The sequence below is a fragment of the Lathyrus oleraceus genome, chromosome 6, assembly GCF_024323335.1.
Source record: "Lathyrus oleraceus cultivar Zhongwan6 chromosome 6, CAAS_Psat_ZW6_1.0, whole genome shotgun sequence".
Lineage (NCBI taxonomy): Eukaryota > Viridiplantae > Streptophyta > Magnoliopsida > Fabales > Fabaceae > Lathyrus > Lathyrus oleraceus.
In genome coordinates, this window is record NC_066584.1 from 245,168,727 (window position 1) to 245,187,511 (window position 18,785).

General features: G+C 36.1%; 1 protein-coding gene and 1 non-coding gene across 2 annotated transcripts; both read left to right on the top strand.

Moving 5' to 3' along the window:
- Positions 1 to 1,197: 1,197 nt before the first annotated feature.
- LOC127091859 (B3 domain-containing transcription factor VRN1) lies at positions 1,198 to 5,734 on the top strand. Its single transcript, XM_051030574.1, has 4 exons — positions 1,198 to 1,493; positions 3,746 to 4,427; positions 4,711 to 4,913; positions 5,006 to 5,734. The coding sequence occupies exons 1-4, from the start codon at positions 1,431 to 1,433 to the stop codon at positions 5,363 to 5,365; spliced, it is 1,308 nt and encodes a 435-aa protein (XP_050886531.1). The 5' UTR covers positions 1,198 to 1,430; the 3' UTR covers positions 5,366 to 5,734.
- Positions 5,735 to 7,616: 1,882 nt separating this feature from the next.
- LOC127099475 (small nucleolar RNA Z279/snoR105/snoR108) lies at positions 7,617 to 7,720 on the top strand. Its single transcript, XR_007793971.1, has one exon. It is a non-coding gene; the product is annotated as a small nucleolar RNA Z279/snoR105/snoR108 (small nucleolar RNA).
- The last annotated feature ends 11,065 nt before the right edge of the window (positions 7,721 to 18,785 follow it).

Sequence of the window (18,785 nt, forward strand, 5' to 3'; positions counted from 1 at the left end):
TTACAATGTAGGACTTTTTTGGACCACCATTAGAAGAACAATGCGATTCAAACCAACCAAATTTGATTGGTATTATGACTGTTGCTCAGCATGCAACCATTCTAACAAGAATCCTAACCTTACTTTTAACTGCTACTGTGGTGAAAAAGATGTTGTCCAAATTACAAAGTCAGGTTTCATATAACAACAACATTTTCTTTATAAACATTATTTACTACTGACTTATTGGAGATATTCATATATGTACATTTAAAAATGAAATTGAGATTGAGTACGACTGTGTGGTATATTCCTTCATGTTTTGGGACAAAGAATATGTCTCGATTGTTGGAATGACACATGTAGACTTGAGAAATATATCATGAAGAAAGTCAATATGATGATGTTAGATGATTTATATCTTTGCTGAGTTACAAGATGTTGTTCAATAATATGAATTATTCTTTCTTGGTCCCTTAGATAGGCGAGTAAATATCATGAAAAAAAGTAAGTTAATACCAAAAAAAATATTATGAAAAAAGTAAGTATAATAATATTAGATGATTTATATCTTTGCTGAGATATAACAGGTTGTTCAATAATATGAATTATTCTTTCTTAGTCCCTTAAATCGATGATTAATAAACATACACGACAAAAACGACAAGTCCCTTAAATCGATGATTAATAAACATACACGACAAAAACGACAAGAGAAATAATAACATAGTGAAGTGATTAGAATTATTTATATTATTACCTTGTGTTCCCTATATTTTTTCCAAATCATTTGCCGCGTATTTCATCTATATCCTTTGCCGCGCATTTCTCGCGCGTTTTCCTCTTTTAGAAACTAAAATGAAAAATTGAAAATTTCTTTTTTTATTTATCTTTTTTTTAGTCTCTAAAATTAGAAAATGAGTAATACTTCTCCCAATAGTTTTACAAAATTGATTATTAAAAATTAGTTTATCAAACAATTCCTTTTCTCTTTTAATTTTTGAGAGCTAATTTAAAAATCAAATTCTTATAACAAATAAGATTAGAGAGTCTTAGTACATGATAGTAGAAAATCCTATATGAAATGATCTACTAGAAAATATTCAAAACAAAAATACTAATAAAATTCTATTAGATTTCACTAATCACACACCCAAATCACTAATTACACCCAACACTAACCGGAGAAATTGTGTAGTGTGTGCGTGTACTGTAGATGACTCGAGGTGACTCGTTCGAGTGATGGACTCGTTAGGTTTAAATTAGGTCAAGTTGTGATTTTTTTTTTGTTTTTTTTAAGGTTTAGGTTTTTTTGTTTGACTCAAAAGCTGAGAAAGGTGGTGGAGAAGGTGAAGAACAACCCAAGTTAGATCTGAAGAATTCTCCAAAGTTTTCAACTTTTGATCAAAGGGTTCTCAATTATGCTTTGAACCTCTTCAAACTCTCTCACAATGGCTCCTCGCCCTACTTTTTGCAAGCTTGTTCTTCCCACAACCCTTCAATCTAGGCAATTGGTAATTCAATTTCTCACTCCTTTTTTATCACTCATTGAAGTGTATAGTTTTTGTTTGGAATTGATATTGTGATTGGTGTTTTTGATTGGATTTTGTTGGTGTTATGATGGTTGCACGACAAGGCTTTTTAGGGTTTTGCTGTATTTTTGTTTTGTTTTGTTGTAACTCACTTGTAAACCCTGAAACCCCTTTTCATCAAGTTTGGATTTTCTTGGTTTTGTTTTCAGTTCTATGAATTTGATCATTGGTTTGTACACTTCTGTTTGAGTGGATGGTTTATGGATTTTTTTTTTCTGTCTAGAATCTTGATGAATGACAGTGTTTTCTTGAGGTTTTGGGCTACTACTAGATTTTTTATTCAGAATATTTCTGATTCATATACCTAATTTTCATCAAGTTTGGATTTTCTTGGTTTTGTATATATGGGTGGCTGAGCTGGTTATTACACCTAAAATTGAATGGAGTTGGTTAGTTTATGTCTATTTTTCATTATTAGCCCTAGTATAGTATATATGCATACATTATATATAACTGGTATACTTTTCCTTGGTTCTATCTTTTTAATTGAACAATCTTATCTTAAATTGCTCTATATTAGACTCTTTTGAATGAGAAGTTCTTGCCGATGCTTGCGTAAGACATTGATTGTAGCAAAAGTTATGGCACGAAAATTGAACATGCTATCAGATTGGTTTCTGTATAAATTTATGCTCATGAGTGTTTTGCTCTCTGTTAATTGGTATTTTACATTAGATGGAATTGATGTTTTTATTGAGAACTAGCAATGTCTCTTTCACCTGTTTGAGTGTAAGAGAAGAACTATATGGCATAGTGAACAAAGTTTTTGCTTCATATCTGCCCGAATTTGTTTTATTACTATTCCTATGCGACTTTACTTTGTTTCAATGCTGTTAAATAGAAGCTATAGTGGCGTTACGCCGCTAGCGCATCTGAGTTTAGACAAACCACAATTTTTCCATAATACACGATTTGGTTCAAAGTTTTGTCAAATAGTGGCTATCATGGCATCATAGAACTATTATATAGGGGAGTTTTAACAATATGCTATTTTCTGATATCTGCAATTGACTACCTGTTTTGAATTTTATTTCATGTATTTCCTAGGCACACTTGAAGGCAGAGAATAACTCATTTTATGTGAACCGAAGATATTTACTCGAGACAATCATATTATAAATGTCTACGTGTAGAATTTTTTTTTGATGTAGTTACTGATTCAAGCACTTATTAAGTATGAATTTTGGATTGCAGCAATTTGCAATCTAGAAATGAGTCATTTTTTTTAATGAATCTCCATTTTCAGAATCGTATTTAGTGTCACATGTTGACCCATTAAAATCGTACGATTTTATGTTGTTTGGAGTGTTCTGCGATTCAGATCTCACACAGAATCACTCTTTGGTCAAATCGGGAAGGGTTTTGCCATCAATAATCACTATGCTCGCGTGTTTATTTCGTGTTGATTACATGACCCAGTTAGAAAACAACTCACCTGTGTAAAAAAGGAGCCGCCAATCCTCGAATCCCTAGATCTGTGAATGAAAAACCACTTCTCGCCACAAAACCTTTTTACTTTGTGACCGGATCCTTTTGCCTTGCACCAGGAACCCGCCTGTGTTGTACGATGTTCTTCTGCTCGTTGCCTTGAGACAATAAGTCCAGAACCCTAACGTTGCCTTGAGACCACCAGAAGTCCACAAGCCTAATGTTGTGCGCCGTTCTGCTGCTGTTAATCTTCCCTTTGTTTCAAAAGAATATCTATTTCTCCAAACCCCCCTATTTGTGCACCAGTGGTTTATTTGTTTTTTTAAATCTTCACTTTAGGATAATTAGTGATTTTTTTTAAATCTTGGTATCCGGCCTTGCGACCGACTAATTAGTTGATTTAGTGTGATGTTTTGTTTCTTTTCTAGTTGGAAGTGTACCTTTGGGGCCCATTTCTTAGGTCAAATCAATTTTTTTAATAATAAAATTTAAGAAAAAAAATAAAAAAAGATTGTAATAGAAATACTTTCTTATGCTGATAAATTAATGTTTAAATAAGCATTTTAAGTGTGATTTAAATGATCTCTTTATGAATTTTGTAGAATCTTATAATTCATGTTGCCAATCCATGTTGATGATTATATTTCCTCTTTACGATTCCGAGTCAAATCTCATTTTTAACTCTTTTGTCTTTTATCTTGAGCATTTACTAATATTCAAATGCTCAATATTATTTTCAATTGCAGAGGATTCCGGATAATTTTCTGAGAAAACATGGGGCCCAACTTTCGACTGCTGCCACCATCTCTGTTCCTGATGGCACCGTCTGGCGACTAGGATTGAAAAAGGTCGACAACAAACTTTGGTTCGTCGATGGTTGGCAAGATTTGGTTCAACGCTACTCCATTGGCATTGGATACTTTTTAGTATTCACGTATGAAGGGAATTCGTGTTTCGTCATTCATATCTTTAACATGGGTAGTTCTGAGTTAAACTATCAATCCGCCATGAGAGGCCGTAACGAAGGGCCTTGCTATGCAAATTATCATCCTCTTTTTACCGAAATGGAAGATATCGACTCCCTTGAGTTTCTGAGTTCGCCACCTTCAAACCTTACTTCTGGTGTATCGCAAGAGAAGGTTTTTGCTGGATCTGGGGATCAACTAACACCAGGGAAGAATCATACTCCATCGTTGCATAATTTGTTTAATGGCGGGTCTAAACTCAACCGCGTTAACTGGGGAGATATTGATGGTACTCTTTCTTCAACGGTTGCCATTCAGTCAACCAGAGATATAGGTGTTCAGTTCAATGCCAGTGAGTTCAAAAAGTCTACAGAAGAAGTGAAAATCCGCTATTCTAACGAGGAAGGGCTTAATAATAGTGATACTAAGAAAACTTCAAGAAAGAAGCGGAAATCAGATCCGAGTAAGTTCTTTTATCCAGTTTTCTTTCTATTGTCCTATATAGCACTGTCATTTTAGATTGGAGGTGTATCTGTAATTAGTTTTGAGCTGAATCGGAGTAACGGTTGAGGTCTTAAAAATTTCTATTAGATTAACATTTTGGTTCTGCAAAGTTCGTTTTTTTAGGCTCTGTTTGGTTTAGTGCATTTTTTTCAAAAACTTTGAATAGGCCTAAGTGCTATATAGCTATGGTCTAGTAATCTCAAAATTTAATTTTCTCATCAATATAGTTTGTGGAACTGTAGGTGCACAGGAAGGGTCTTCTGCTGAAAATGAGGAGGATGCAGATTCGCGCTATCGATTCTATGAAAGTGCGTCTGCAAGAAAAAGAACCGTGACAGCAGAAGAAAGAGAAAGGGCAATTAATGAATCAAAAACATTTGAACCAACTAATCCTTTCTGCCGAGTTGTGCTGCGACCCTCTTATTTATATAGGGGATGTATAATGGTGAGATATTGAATTAATTTATTCTTTATACTTATCCGTAGTCTTCTTCGACATGTCATGTTGCGTACTTAACTCGTGTTTCTGTTTTCCAGTACTTGCCTTCCTCTTTTGCAGAAAACAATTTGAACGAGGTTTCAGGGTTCATTAAACTTCTGGGCCCGACCGGGAAAGAATTTCCTGTCCGCTGCCTATATAGAGGTGGCCGAGCAAAGTTAAGCCAAGGATGGTATGAATTTACAGTAGAGAACAGTTTAGGGGAAGGCGATGTCTGTGTTTTTGAGCTGCTTAGAAGCAGAGAGGTAGTGCTGAAAGTTACTTTGTTTCGTGTATGCGAGGATGAGTCAGGGTTATTCGACCCTTCTACACAGGTGAGCCATAACGTGAGCCATGCAAAACTGCTGAACCCTCACTTGCAGCACCGTGTCAGCACCATGAAACCGGTTAAATATTAGCAGGGAGAGTTAACTCCTCCTGATAGACTATACAATTCTGTCCAGTAGTTTTTACTTCTTCTGAGTGATCCTGGAATTCTCTGGTTTATTCAGTTTGGAACTTTGATGATTTCCATGTCCATAGCCATATTTGAACTTAGTTATGGTAGTTTTGATGTGGATATTTTGTTTTCGACTTGGATTGTAAATAGACTGTTCAATCTATTCAATCATAAACTGAGTCGAAACGCTTGTCCTAGCGCTTTTCTTTTTTGCTGTTGAATAGAACGCATGTCCTGGTGCAGACATTTTGGGTTTAACTTTTTTGTTGGATCTGTTTGTAGTTTCATCTGCATGAATATAATGACTCAGTTACTTAGTTTTTTTTAAGGTGATGGCTAATAGAGTTTTTTCTGGTTTCTGTGAAATTTATCTGTTCATGATTCGTTTATTTTAAGAGAATTGTGATATGATTGATATATGGATATAAATCAACATTGATGATGGCTCTATTCATTATTTGCATATATCAGTAACACTATTTTTTTTTCTTTCAAAAAGGGGAAAAGTTATAACATTTCGCAAATAAAAATGTGTTTAATATAATATGGCATTTCTTTCAAAATTTGGAAATTAGTTAGAGTTGTGACTGCGTTAGAAAGATTATGAACAACCTCATTTGTTTGTCTCAATATATTTCACATTAGAGTTGTTAAAACAAAACAAAACAAAACTTAGTTTTAGTTTAAAACAAAAGCTCTTATACAAATATCAATTTCCACTTTGTTGTTCAAAAACGAAAAGGAAGTATCTGCATTACATTTAAATCTCTCTAATGATGACAAAGGTGTTGTTTTAGAATCCTTGGCAGCTTTCTAGGACTAGAATAACTCAGATGCTCTATTAAAATCCATCAGATAAAGTGGCAAAAAGAGAGCAATTCTCATCAGATAAATTTCGAATGATGCTGAAAAAAATCGTAGGTGCCAAATAGAAATACAGTTTCTACATACTTGTCATATCATATTTTTAACCTTCGGTGATACTTGAATTTTCCAGATGAGGTGCCAAGGTCAAGATCTCCTTAGGAAAGTAATGTCAATAAGCTCATGAGTAAACAATATATAAGCACTTCTAATTAAATGATTCTCATTGGTCTCTGGTTTCCAAACCCTCGCATCTTTTGTAACCGAGTTACAAAAGTGGTGTATTATGAAATTTATGAGCACTAATCAGATCAAAGAATGTGTTAGTTATCTGAGAGTTCCGCCTCTTACTATACTGAAATAAAAGACCAACCACAGAAAATAATGTGCTTTGAATAAAAGGGTTCTGCTCTAGGAGTATAAGCCAACCCTGTTAACTAAGAAGAGCTAGCTTGAAAGCAGTAAGATTTTTAATACTCATACCTCCTTTGTTCTTAGGCATTGAAACTTTGTCCCGTGACATACTCCATTAGAAAGAATTCATCATTTTCTCAATATCATCGACGATGAGGAAGGAAGGTAACATAAAAATGCTCATGAAGTAAGTTGGAATAGATTGAAGCATTAATTTGATATGAACTTCTCGACTCTAAGCACTGATCAGTAACACTATTATTGAAAATGAAAGTTCAATTTATACGATATCTTGTCATCACAGACAAGAAACTCTAGTTTTGGTATCCAAGTGCAGGATGATGACTCAGTTCAGCCAGAGATTCAGATTAATATATTAGGTGTTGCTCGGCGTTAGCTCCTAAGAAATCTTCTATGATTTTAGAACTGCGCATTCGGACCGTAATTGTTTGGAAATGTGTGTCTAGATTGCTGAAATTTGTTGGTTGTTTTTGGATGCATATATTCTGATTAAGGTTAAGGTATTGTCACGTCCTTACATTTTCTACATGTGAAAGAATGAATGCTTGTAATTTTCATACAGGTTTTGTCTATCATAAGCCATGCAGCTTCTGTTGAATGAATATGTGTGGAAAAGTTTCAGCAGTTGAACTTTATTAAATTTAAGAGGAAGATTTGAGTTGCGAATATGTTCATCAGGGGTTTGATGAATTGTAAGATGTTGATTTGATGAATCCAGAAAGAAAAATATGGATAATAATCATGAAATGGAGTAAGTGATGTTGTTGCTATGGAATTGAGTATTGTAGAAAAAATAGGCGTTAGGTTATATTAGAGTCCCACATCGAGTGGTTCGGTGAAGAGGGAAAGTGTGATTGCTATAAGAATTGAAGATTACGATGTTACAAATCAATGATTCTTCAGGCAGTAACGGGATGTGATGAGTGGTCGAGTCTTGCACATAATATGCGAGTTGGGTGTCTGCCCCAAGCCTGGTTACGACAATTGGGCACTCTCATTTGATCAATCTGATCCCTATAGCTCCCCCAACCCAATGGGTTAAATCAAGTTAAACTTTATTTATTTAAATTTAAGTGGGTTTTTAATGCTTCTTTTATGATTTTTAGCTATTATGTAAATGTACTTAAATTTGAAAAATTATTTTTGGATGGATTCAAGCTTAAGTTAACGTAAATATATCTTAAAGATCTACTTACAATATATTAGAGATGCAGTTTTGGAGAAATTGTGTGTTAAGGGAGATTTTTGAGTGTAATAATTTAAGATGTTTGTTACTATTTTTTAATTTGAATATTATATAAACAACAGGGATAGTTAATATTTAAATATCTATTTTAATTATTATTATCACAATATATTAAAATAAATATTTGATTTAGTTTATTAAAATAAATATTTAATTTAAATTTAATAAAATAATATTAAATTTTAAATAAATAAAAAATTTGGTTGATATATGGGAATTGGAAGTGAGAAGAGGGAAAGTTACGAGAAAAAAAATTAGGAGGATCAATAAAATCACCATTGTCAAGAATTGAAGCTTAACAATCTAAGGTAAGTGGGGATAAAAACCGTTCTTTTATCCATGAGATGGTAGTGAGGGATCCTTCCTTCTTAGGCTTACTTTTTACCATGTTTTTGATTGAAATTCTTGGTGGTTTGTAATGTTTGTATAATGAGATGATTAGATTGTGATTGTTATATATAAATCCTTGATTATTGTATGGATCTGATGTTATGATGTTTGTCGAATTTTTCTGTCATGATCATGGAATAAGGGTTTTGGGGATATGAACATGATGAACAAATTATGGGAAATTATAAAGTGATGATGTGTATGTATTTGGTGAATGAATTGTTGATATATGTACATGGTTGATGATGAAAATCCTTGAAAATATTGTGAGAGATGTTTACAGGATGGAAATTGGGTTTGTGATGTGTTAGGGATCGTATTGTTTTAGTCCTTACAAACAATATCATTTTTTAAAAATCTCCTTTGTACGGTTTTAATCATAACTTTTGACTCATGTCACGTTTTAAGGTGGGATTTGACGCGTTGGTTAACTGATAGGCAGTACTACAATTTTGATTCAGGGAGAAAATAACTTTAATGGATTTATCAGAGGGTTACAGTAGGTGTAAAAATATGATGGATATGAATGAAGTTCGTATTAGTAATTTAATCGTTGTGTCACGAATGATTGGTATATGTGTTAATGACGTAACTCGTAGTCCATAAGGGTGAACTACGTATTAGATAAGTGTATTGAGTGATAAATGGTGGACCACAATGTATTATAATATTTGCGTGTGTTAGAAGGAATCATAACGAAGTTCATATCGGTAGATTGTTGTGACATGGTGAATCATTTGAATTGTTTGTTCACTTGTGATTGTGATAATCCAGAAGGGTGGATTATGTTGTGCATGAGTGTAGTTGTGTGATTGATTATGGGTTACGACATGAATAATGACAAGTATGTCAGTTGCATTTTTTGCCATACCATGCATTCATAAATTGTTGAGTTGGTGGAGATAAGTTTAAGTTTGAAGGGGAACGCTAAACTTATCTGAACTTCGAAGGGGAAGTTCGGGATTTCAAATGGGGAATTAGGTTCGTATGATGAACCGTTGATAAACAATTGGTACCACATGCATTAGGTCGAGTTATGGAGTCTCATTGCATTTTCATTATATCGTGTGGTGTTTAATTGTGGTGAGAATGTGGATTGTGAGTGATTGTGGTGCATTACACATGAATACTATCCTTAGTATGTTATGCACCGATTAATGATATTAATGCATTTCTCACCCCTTTTTTGTTTGTTGTGTCTGTGCTCCTTTGGAGTATAAAAGAATTAGGCAGCTGAGTAGTTGACGATGCATAATATGTTGCTATCAGCTGAGTCTTCTAGTGGAGTCGCTATAATACGTAACACCGATGCTATTTTGTCTATGGGGATGTTTTACCTATGTGTTTTTCATGTTACGTATCTTTAAATAATAAGGATTAAGGATTATTGTTTTAAACTACTATTGTTTAGATGTTTGAGTGAGGCTTTGGATGTCGAACAAAAATTATTTTTAATTCCGCTTTCACAATGTGATTTATATGAGTTGAGGTAAACTTTTAAACTTTAAATTATGTGGATGTGATCCTACTTGATGTAATTATTTATATTTTATTTATTAATTTGAATCGGGAAGAGGGTGTTACAAGAACAATTAGGAGTTTAAATTGTGTCAGAACCTTTCCTCTTCTTCACTTTTCATATTTTTCAAAAAACACTTCAAACTCTCTCAAACTTATTTTCATCAACAAGACCAAAATCAAGCAACCAAGGTCAAAGGAATTTCAATCAGCATTAGAAACATCATCCAACACTAAAGTAAAAAAAACTGTAAGTTTTTTGATGTTTTGAATAGTTTTTGATTTGTGTAGTTGAGTAGAAATTGATGTATAAGTTAGGAAATTAGTAAAAATTGGATGATTGGTAGTTTAAACATAATATAAAACATGATAGTTGGCTGAAAATGAGGATCAAGGCAATGTTTTTATTTTGGTTTCCTTGTCTGCATTGCCGCAACTGCTGAGTTGTAGATAATTTCGGAGATGCACCTCCAAATTTTTTCAACATTTTAGTTTTCCAACAACGGAAGATGCATCTCCGTAATTTTCTGTTATTTTTTTTTGGTTTTTCTTGCTTGTTGTGTTATATGCTTGCACTAATTGTCTGCTTTACTTTAACTTATAGACATAATGGATGATAGACATGATAGACTAAGGCATGAGAGGGTTGCACAACACACATTAGTGCGATAGGAGAATAGTCATCAGGTTTCAGATGCTCCTGGTCCCTCTGGCCATGCATAACCATCTACTTTCGGGTTCGTGCTTCTCCTCATGCTTATCCATCTCCTTCTTCCCGTAGGAGACGAGTTTCACCTACCGACACATCATTCTCTCCATCCTTCCATAGGCTACAAGTTTCACCTATTCAGGCGCCTGAGGTACCCGAGTCACCAGTAGTACTGGAGGCACCACTGCCACCTTCTACTGCTCATGCTGCTGAGCAAGTGCCACCTCCGGCGGGTAAGGCACCTCCGTAGGATGAGATCGCCTATGTACCCAGATCATACTGCCAGACATATTTGGGATGGAGAGGTAAAATTAGTTCTCTTCATTCTTTTTAATTTACGTTTACTTTGATTGATAAATTTGTGAAATTATTTTTTTTTTATATATTTTTTTAGGGTCGTGATCCGCTGAAGTTTATTAACCACAAGCGAAAAATTACTTGCTTGCCTCAGCCGAATGAGGAATGGTTTTAGGATGCTTTGTCCCTATCTGGCCTGAAGGACTTGTGCACGATTGATTATACTACGATCAACCACAAGATGATTAATGCATTCGTGGAGAGATGACACTCCGAGACCTCGTCAATTCACCTCCTGCTTGGTGAGATGTTTATCACACTCGACGATGTGTCGTGTTTGCTACATCTTTCGATCAGGGGGAGACTCCTAGATCATGGGAAGATTACCAAAGAAGAGACACTCAAGATGATGGTAGACTATTTAGGGGCTGACCCAACGAAGGAGGATGAGGAGTTGGATATGACCAGGGGGTCATGCTAGGTTTGAGTACCTGAAGCAGATATACACATATGAGATCCAGAGAGCACATCAGGCTACATGTGATTATGAGCATGTGGGGCTCCACATATCGTATGCTATGAGAGCGTACGTGCTATATTTCGTTGGCACTGTGATTTTTGTGGACAAGAATACCACTTATACAGATGCCATCTACCTACGATACTTCAAGAATTTCGAGTGGATCCGTGAGTACAACAAGGGGACGCTTATTTGGTTTATTTGTACTCGAAGTTATCAGAGAGGTGTAGTTGGAAGACGAAGCAGAACATAGGCAACATCACACTATTGACAGTAATATTTATTGGTCTTTTAATCGTGGTTAATTTTCATTTCATCTTTACAATGCCATTACTTATAATTTTTGTGCTCCAAAATTTTCCGGCATGGATCCTCAAGCACTTTATGCGCATCTCCGACTGGGCGAGTGTACCGACTTACACTGAGGATGTGCCGCATGCTATTGCATTTGCCCCGCTCAGAGGGAACCATGAGATATGGCCGTTCAGAGTGTATCTTGACCGCTTGATTTCCGAGGACATGCACTTCAACAACTATGTCGACCACCGTGAAATGCAACCATTTGACGAGATAGTGTTATACTCTCGATGATTGGCACGCAGATCACGTCTCACTACTCATCATCTGCCCAAACATGTCATGCGGCAGTTCAGCTACACTCAGACTATTCCCTGACACCCTATTGTATATACTACTCCTGCTTTGACACGTAGATAAATGAATGACATGTTTGATGATTATGAGAATCATCTGGTATTGAAGGAGGCACGTAATACCATAACCCCGAGCGACTGGAGCTATGTGGACGAGTACATCTAGTGGTTCTTCAAGGTGTCACATCCGTATATGGTGCAGGCTTCTCTAGTATATCCATCTAGGCCATCTCATTAGGAGATACTAAAGGAGGCACAAACATAGTTAGATCATGCTAGTGATGTTTTGACTAGATGTCGTCGTATTGTGGAGATTGCGTAGGCATACATTGAAAGAGGTATCTTCCTTGATGGGTCTGATGTGAGGCAGGTCCTAGATGCCATCATGATGAAGGCATGTGGGGCATGATGTATGAGAGATAGTGCTGGAGGACAGGGGGATTGATGACCGATGAGGCAGAGGCGAAGTACTCTGACATACACGGTAGTGCATTAGTATATAGTAGTAGTACTATGAATTGTATTCTATTTTGACATCATGCTACTTTATCTTTGTTCTCGACTTTTTTGCCATTTATTGGTATTTTATTTATATATGACATTTTTGGACCATCTGGATTTATATACGTCATTGTTTGTATATCGATTGTATGTTTTAAATCTCGTCATATAACATGGTACATAATGTTTATAAATCTTCATATGAATATGTGTAAACAAAACATAACATGAAACATGTTGTTCTAATACGTCACGGAGATGTAACTCTATAGAATAAACAAAGATGCATCTCCGAAATATTTTACCGTTCAATTAGAATTTGTTGCGTCCGAAGATGCATTTTCGAAATCTGAAGGCATTTAAGTATTTTTACGTGGTGGCTAAGAAATATATAAGGTGCATTAAGAAATCCTTAAATGTAATTTTGATTCTTCTATTAATTTTTTTGGCTTAAATGTGTTTGTTTGGTCCTCCTAATTTGATGTTTTTTAACTTTAAATCTCTCTATTTTTAAAACTTTAAATCTCCCCATTATAAAACTTAGCTTTTTCGTCTTGGACTTTACTTTGCTTGATATTTCTATGATCTCCCTTCATATTTGTATATATGTACTAATGATGATTTATTATTTAATATTTTTTTATACAATTAATTAATTAATTAATTAATTTCTTTACATAATAAATTAATTATTTAGAATTATAGAATTAATTAATAGAAATTTTAAATTAAAATTTATGGACCTTAGACCCAAGTCACTTTAACATATCTCTAATCCATAGGAATACAACATGCAGGGTTATATAAACACTAATACTTTTTTTTTTGAAATTGATGTAGGACTAATAACATGCAATGTTGAAACAAACAAACCTTTCTCTAATCTCTTCTTCTTCATCTAGCCGTCCAACTGACATCCATGCAATATAGTATGCAATATTCTCCTACCATGTATCATAATCTGGTTTTTTTACCGAGATAACCCAGTTTTTCGAAAAAATTCCCAAAATACCCCAGGTTTCAGAAAAATTCCCAATCTACCCCACTTTTAGGAGGAGGCGCCAATTGAATTGGCGACTCCTCTTAAATCTTAAATGGAGGCGCCAATTGGATTGGGTAGGGCAGGTGCCCTAGCCAATCCAATTGGCGCCTATGTGTAAGTTTTAAGAGGAGGCGCCAATTCAATTGGCGACTCCCTTAAAAAAGCCTCAAATTACAAAACCTCCAACACGAAAGTTGTAGATCTTTTCAAGAAAATGAATTTGGACATAAATTTTGCATCATTTGGATTTTTTATGAGAAAGTTATGGGCAGTTGAAGTTGGACTTCTGAGTTTTTCAACTATTATCTGACCTATAATGTTTTGTATTATCCCATGTGTTTCTTTTAGAATTATGAAATTTTGTCCAACATAACAACTGAAGTAGACATATCAAATTTTGCAATGCACTTGGTACCACCTCTAAATAATTAAAAATGAGTGAGTTAGGTCCTTGCGAAGTTGACCCAAAATTAGGGTTTCTGTCGAAATGACCTATAATGTTTTGAAATGAATGATGAGCTTCCAAGTTTCAAATGGATTTTTGATGAACATGAAAGTTGTTCATATGGCGACTCTTCTTAAAACTTGAATGGAGGCGTCAATTGGATTGGCTAGGGCAGGTGCCCTAGCCAATCCAATTGGCGCCTATGTGTAGGTTTTAAGAGTAGTCGCTAATTCAATTGGCGACTCCCTCATGAAATGCCTTTTTTGTCTTATAAATAGATGCGTTGTGTGACCAATTGTTCCGCAGCTCATATAATCATTTGGCTATCATGTTTGGTGTTCGTCGCCGATACGGTAAGGTGATTTATGCGAGAGACAAACCTCAATTGTTGATGCTGTTTTGGAACATCACCATGTTCGATCAACTGAAGAGGGAGCTGGTTCGATGGTTAGACGGGAAAATACCAGAAGGGGAAAAATCAGAAGTATTGAGAGACTTGACAATATCTTTGGTTGGGTGCGAATGAAGACTGATAAGGATGCTAGGGAAATGATGTTCGGTCGAGACGACATTAATTTGATTGTTGTAATCAGTTAGAAATATTTATGTTTTCAGATGTTTTGTACTGATGTTTGTTATGAAACTCGTTGTAACAAGAACTTAATGATATATAATGATTGATTGTTACAGAAATACAATGTTACAAAAAGCTTAAGATCTAGATGATGCTCCTTGATTGGGACAATTGTTTTTGTTGTGTCCTGGTTGACGACAGATACTATATAATCTTATCATTTTATCTGTGGAATCCATCTCTGTTCTGATACGTGTGCTGTTTGGCCTTCCTTTCTTCTTTCTACGCATCTCTTCATTGTGCCAAACAATATCTCCTTCATATGGAGGCCAGTAATCCTCCATTGGTAGTACTGAAAAGCTTTGACTATATACATTCATGATGGTGTTGGCCTTGTACACATCAGATAAATGGTTGTAAGCGTCTTGACGAGTATAAGCGCATGCTGCAATGACATGGGAGCAAGGTATGCGGAAGGCATGAAATTTTCCACAATCGCACCAACTTCTGTGTAGTCTAACAGCGTAGGCTAAATTTGGTCTCCCCTCGTTGTTGCCCATTGTTTCCTGGACGCTGAAATTTTGTCTATGACGGTCAAAGACTGTTACAGCGTGTGTCGTAGCTTTGATGCTCTCCTCTTTCATGACCTTCATGCAACACTCACTGAATACTTGTCCGGACATTAACACTTCACTCCATCTTTCACCTCTGGTTGCGAACATAGAAGCCAACCTATAATAGGTTGATCTTATCAAGGCGGTTATCAGTAGATTTTGAATTCCTTTGAAAACCCCGTTCATGCATTCCACAATGTTTGTTGTCATGTGGCCCCATCGATAACCACCGTCAAATGCTCTTGTCCACTTCTCTACTGGTATGTTATTTATCCATCTCCCCGCGTCTTCATTAGACAGTCTAATTTCATCACGATAATATTGAAATGACGGTTGAGTTAAAGCATACCCAACATTCACCACCTTCTTGCGAAGATTCTTATCTTTTATAGCATGCATGAAGTTTTGTGCAATGTGTCTGATACAGTAGACATGTGTAGAAGGAGGATCATGCCATCCGATGTCATGGTTGTTGTAGGCACTCTCAATGGCAGCATGTCTATCAGAAATCAAACATAGATTGGCTTGTGGAGCCACATGCGTTCTGAGATGTCGAAGAAAGAAACCCCATCCACCAGCCGTTTCACCTTCAACAAGAGCAAAGGCAATGGGAAAGACATTGTTATTACCGTCTTGTGCAACCGCCATGAGCAAAGTACCCTTGTATTTTCCGTATAACTAAGTGCCATCAATTTGCAAGTTAGGTTTGCAGAAAGCGAAACCTTTGATGCACGGGTCAAATGCCCAAAAGAGATGGTGAAATATTCTATTACCTGTAGCACAGGTTCCGTCTGGCATCATTGCTGGCACTGTCTCCATAATTGCCACAGTTCCTGGGACATATGTTTTTAGTGCCCATAAAAACCGTGGCAATTCCTTGAATGAATCCTCCCAGTTGTCGAAAACCTGTTCAAGAACCTTTGTCCTTGCAATCCATGCTTTCTTGTAAGATGGAGTATAATTATATGTTGTTCAAATATGGGATATAATTATACTCACCTTCACTGATGGGTCTTTATTTACCAATGGCAGAATGTCTTGACATATCAAAGCTGTGCTCAGTTTACGGTAATCTTGTTCAACGTTAGTTGCAACGCAACTGTGCGGTGGATCTATTGAAGCGATCTCCCAAGAGTCATTTTTCTTCTTGTAAGACGCAGCCAAACGAAACTTACAAAGCATGTTACGACATTCGATAACATACCTTCTAGAATCAGTGTGTTTCACTGTAAAGTCAGCAAAGTTGTTCATGTGGAATTTTTTGATTGCCAAAACACATTCTTCTTTGGTACGAAACATGTCTCCCACCTTTAATTCGCCTACTGGTCTCGGATATGGATTATAGAAGACACTGTCGGATGTTTCATCGTCGTGAAGATCCATATTTTTCATATGTTGAGGCAGATTGTAGACATGACTAGGAGGTATTGGTGGTGGTTGATCATCATCTTCATCGTCGTTGTTCAGCATGTGATCAACCTGTATCTCGGTCTCCTCTTCTTCTTCATCAACAACGTCGACTTCTACTTCTGCTTCTGGGTTGAGTTCATCTGACCATTGTGCATCATCTGCATCATCTTCACCAGCTTCATCCTGATCGGTTAGCTGAGATTGTTGAGAAGGTATACATGGTTGTAGAGTAATGTACAACTCGATACAATTGTTTCCTGAATGTTCATGACTAACAAACATGTTTTCAACATCTTCATCGTCTCGTACCTTAAGGGGGAAAAACTTGCATTGACCATTCTCAAAAAATATTGGATTTTGATATGTGATCTTTGACACAATACCTGATCCTATAAAGGATTGTATTCTTTTTTTCAAATGCAAAAAGGTTGCATTTCTCTTCATCGTGATTCTAATGGTATCAGTGTTTCGGAAACAAAAACCATGAAGCTCAGACTCAAAAGTTTCATCGTTGCAGTGAACGTTGACATTGTATAATGATGAAGATGACATTGTGGAGATGAAAACTATTTTCCTACTACAGATGAATGTGAGTGAAGTGTCTTGGATGTTGATAGTAAGACACTTAAATAGATGGTATCAGTGTCTCACATGCTAGCTAGTTCTGAGATGATGTGTCGGACATTCAAGCTACTCTGAGATGATGTGTCAAGCATGCAAGCTAGTTCTGAGATGATGTGTCAGTCATGCAAGACAGTGTGAGTTGATGTGTCAACCATGCAAGCTATCAAGAAGTGACTCTTCAGCATGCAGGAGACAAGACAACCACATGTCTGACATGTAAGCTAGTTCTGAGATGATGTGTCAGTCATGCAAGACAGTCTGAGATGATGTGTCAACCATGCAAGCTATCAAGAACTTAGTCATCAGCATGCAGGAGACAAGACAACCACGTGTTGGACATGTAAGATAGTCAGAGATGATGTGTCAACCATGCAAGCCATCCACAAGTGACTTGTTCAGCATGCAGGAGACAAGACAACCATGTGTCAGACATGTAGATGGTGTCGCCAAATGGTTTGGCGCCTCCACTTAATGCTTGTACATGGTCGCCAATTCAAGTGGCGACCCCATGCAATCAGACCTCGAAACCAAGCATTCAGACCTAGCCTTGCATGCATGTCCCTATGGAGGCGCCAATTTGAATGGCGACCCCTCTTTAGGATTGTACATGGTCGTCAAATGAGGTGGAGACACCATGCAAACACAAATTTTTATGCTCTTATCCATTTGCCTATAAATACATCCACTCCTTCAACACTTCTTCCACACCAACATTCTCACTACTTCCTCTACAATACTTATTTTACAATTTCATCTTCAACAACATCTTCCAATTTCATCTACACCAACTCCCCAACAATATGTCTTTACTCACAATGGGCGAAGCACACAGAGGAACAGTTGCAAACATCGCAACATATGTAAGTTTTTTCTTTTGTTAACTTTTTATCTTTCTTCTTCACCAACCCCATTTTATTTTGAAATACCAACTAAGTCAAGTGTTATATTATTTCTATTATAGGATGTATCAAGGTTTCGAACTCGAGTCCACGAATTTGTCCCAATGGACCCGATGATTCAACCTTATGTTGAACTCGCCGATTTTGGTCATATTAGCAAGATTATGTCTTGGTCTATAGATAACAAGTTCATTCTAGCCTTATGCGAAAGATGGAGGCCAGAGACACACACATTTTGGTTTCCAACCGGTGAGTGTACCGTGACGTTGGAAGACGTCTACATGCTTTTAGGACTACGAATTGAAGGCAAAGCTGTTAATGGTAAGACCAATTATGCAAATTCAATTTGCATGGAGCTTTTAGAAACTGATTTGTTAGATGATAATGCTAGAGGTCAAGGTATACTACTCTCACGCCTAAAGTCATATTATAATAGTTTATATTTAGATGAGCATTCTACCGAAGATGCTCGAATAATAAAAACTAGGTGTTATATTATGCTGTTAATAGGATCCTTTTTATTTCCCGAAGGTAGTGGTTCTAGCATGCATATTATGTACTTACCTCTACTTAGACATGTAGATAGAATAGGTAGTTACAGTTGGGGATCCGCTTGTCTAGCCTATCTCTATAGTTCG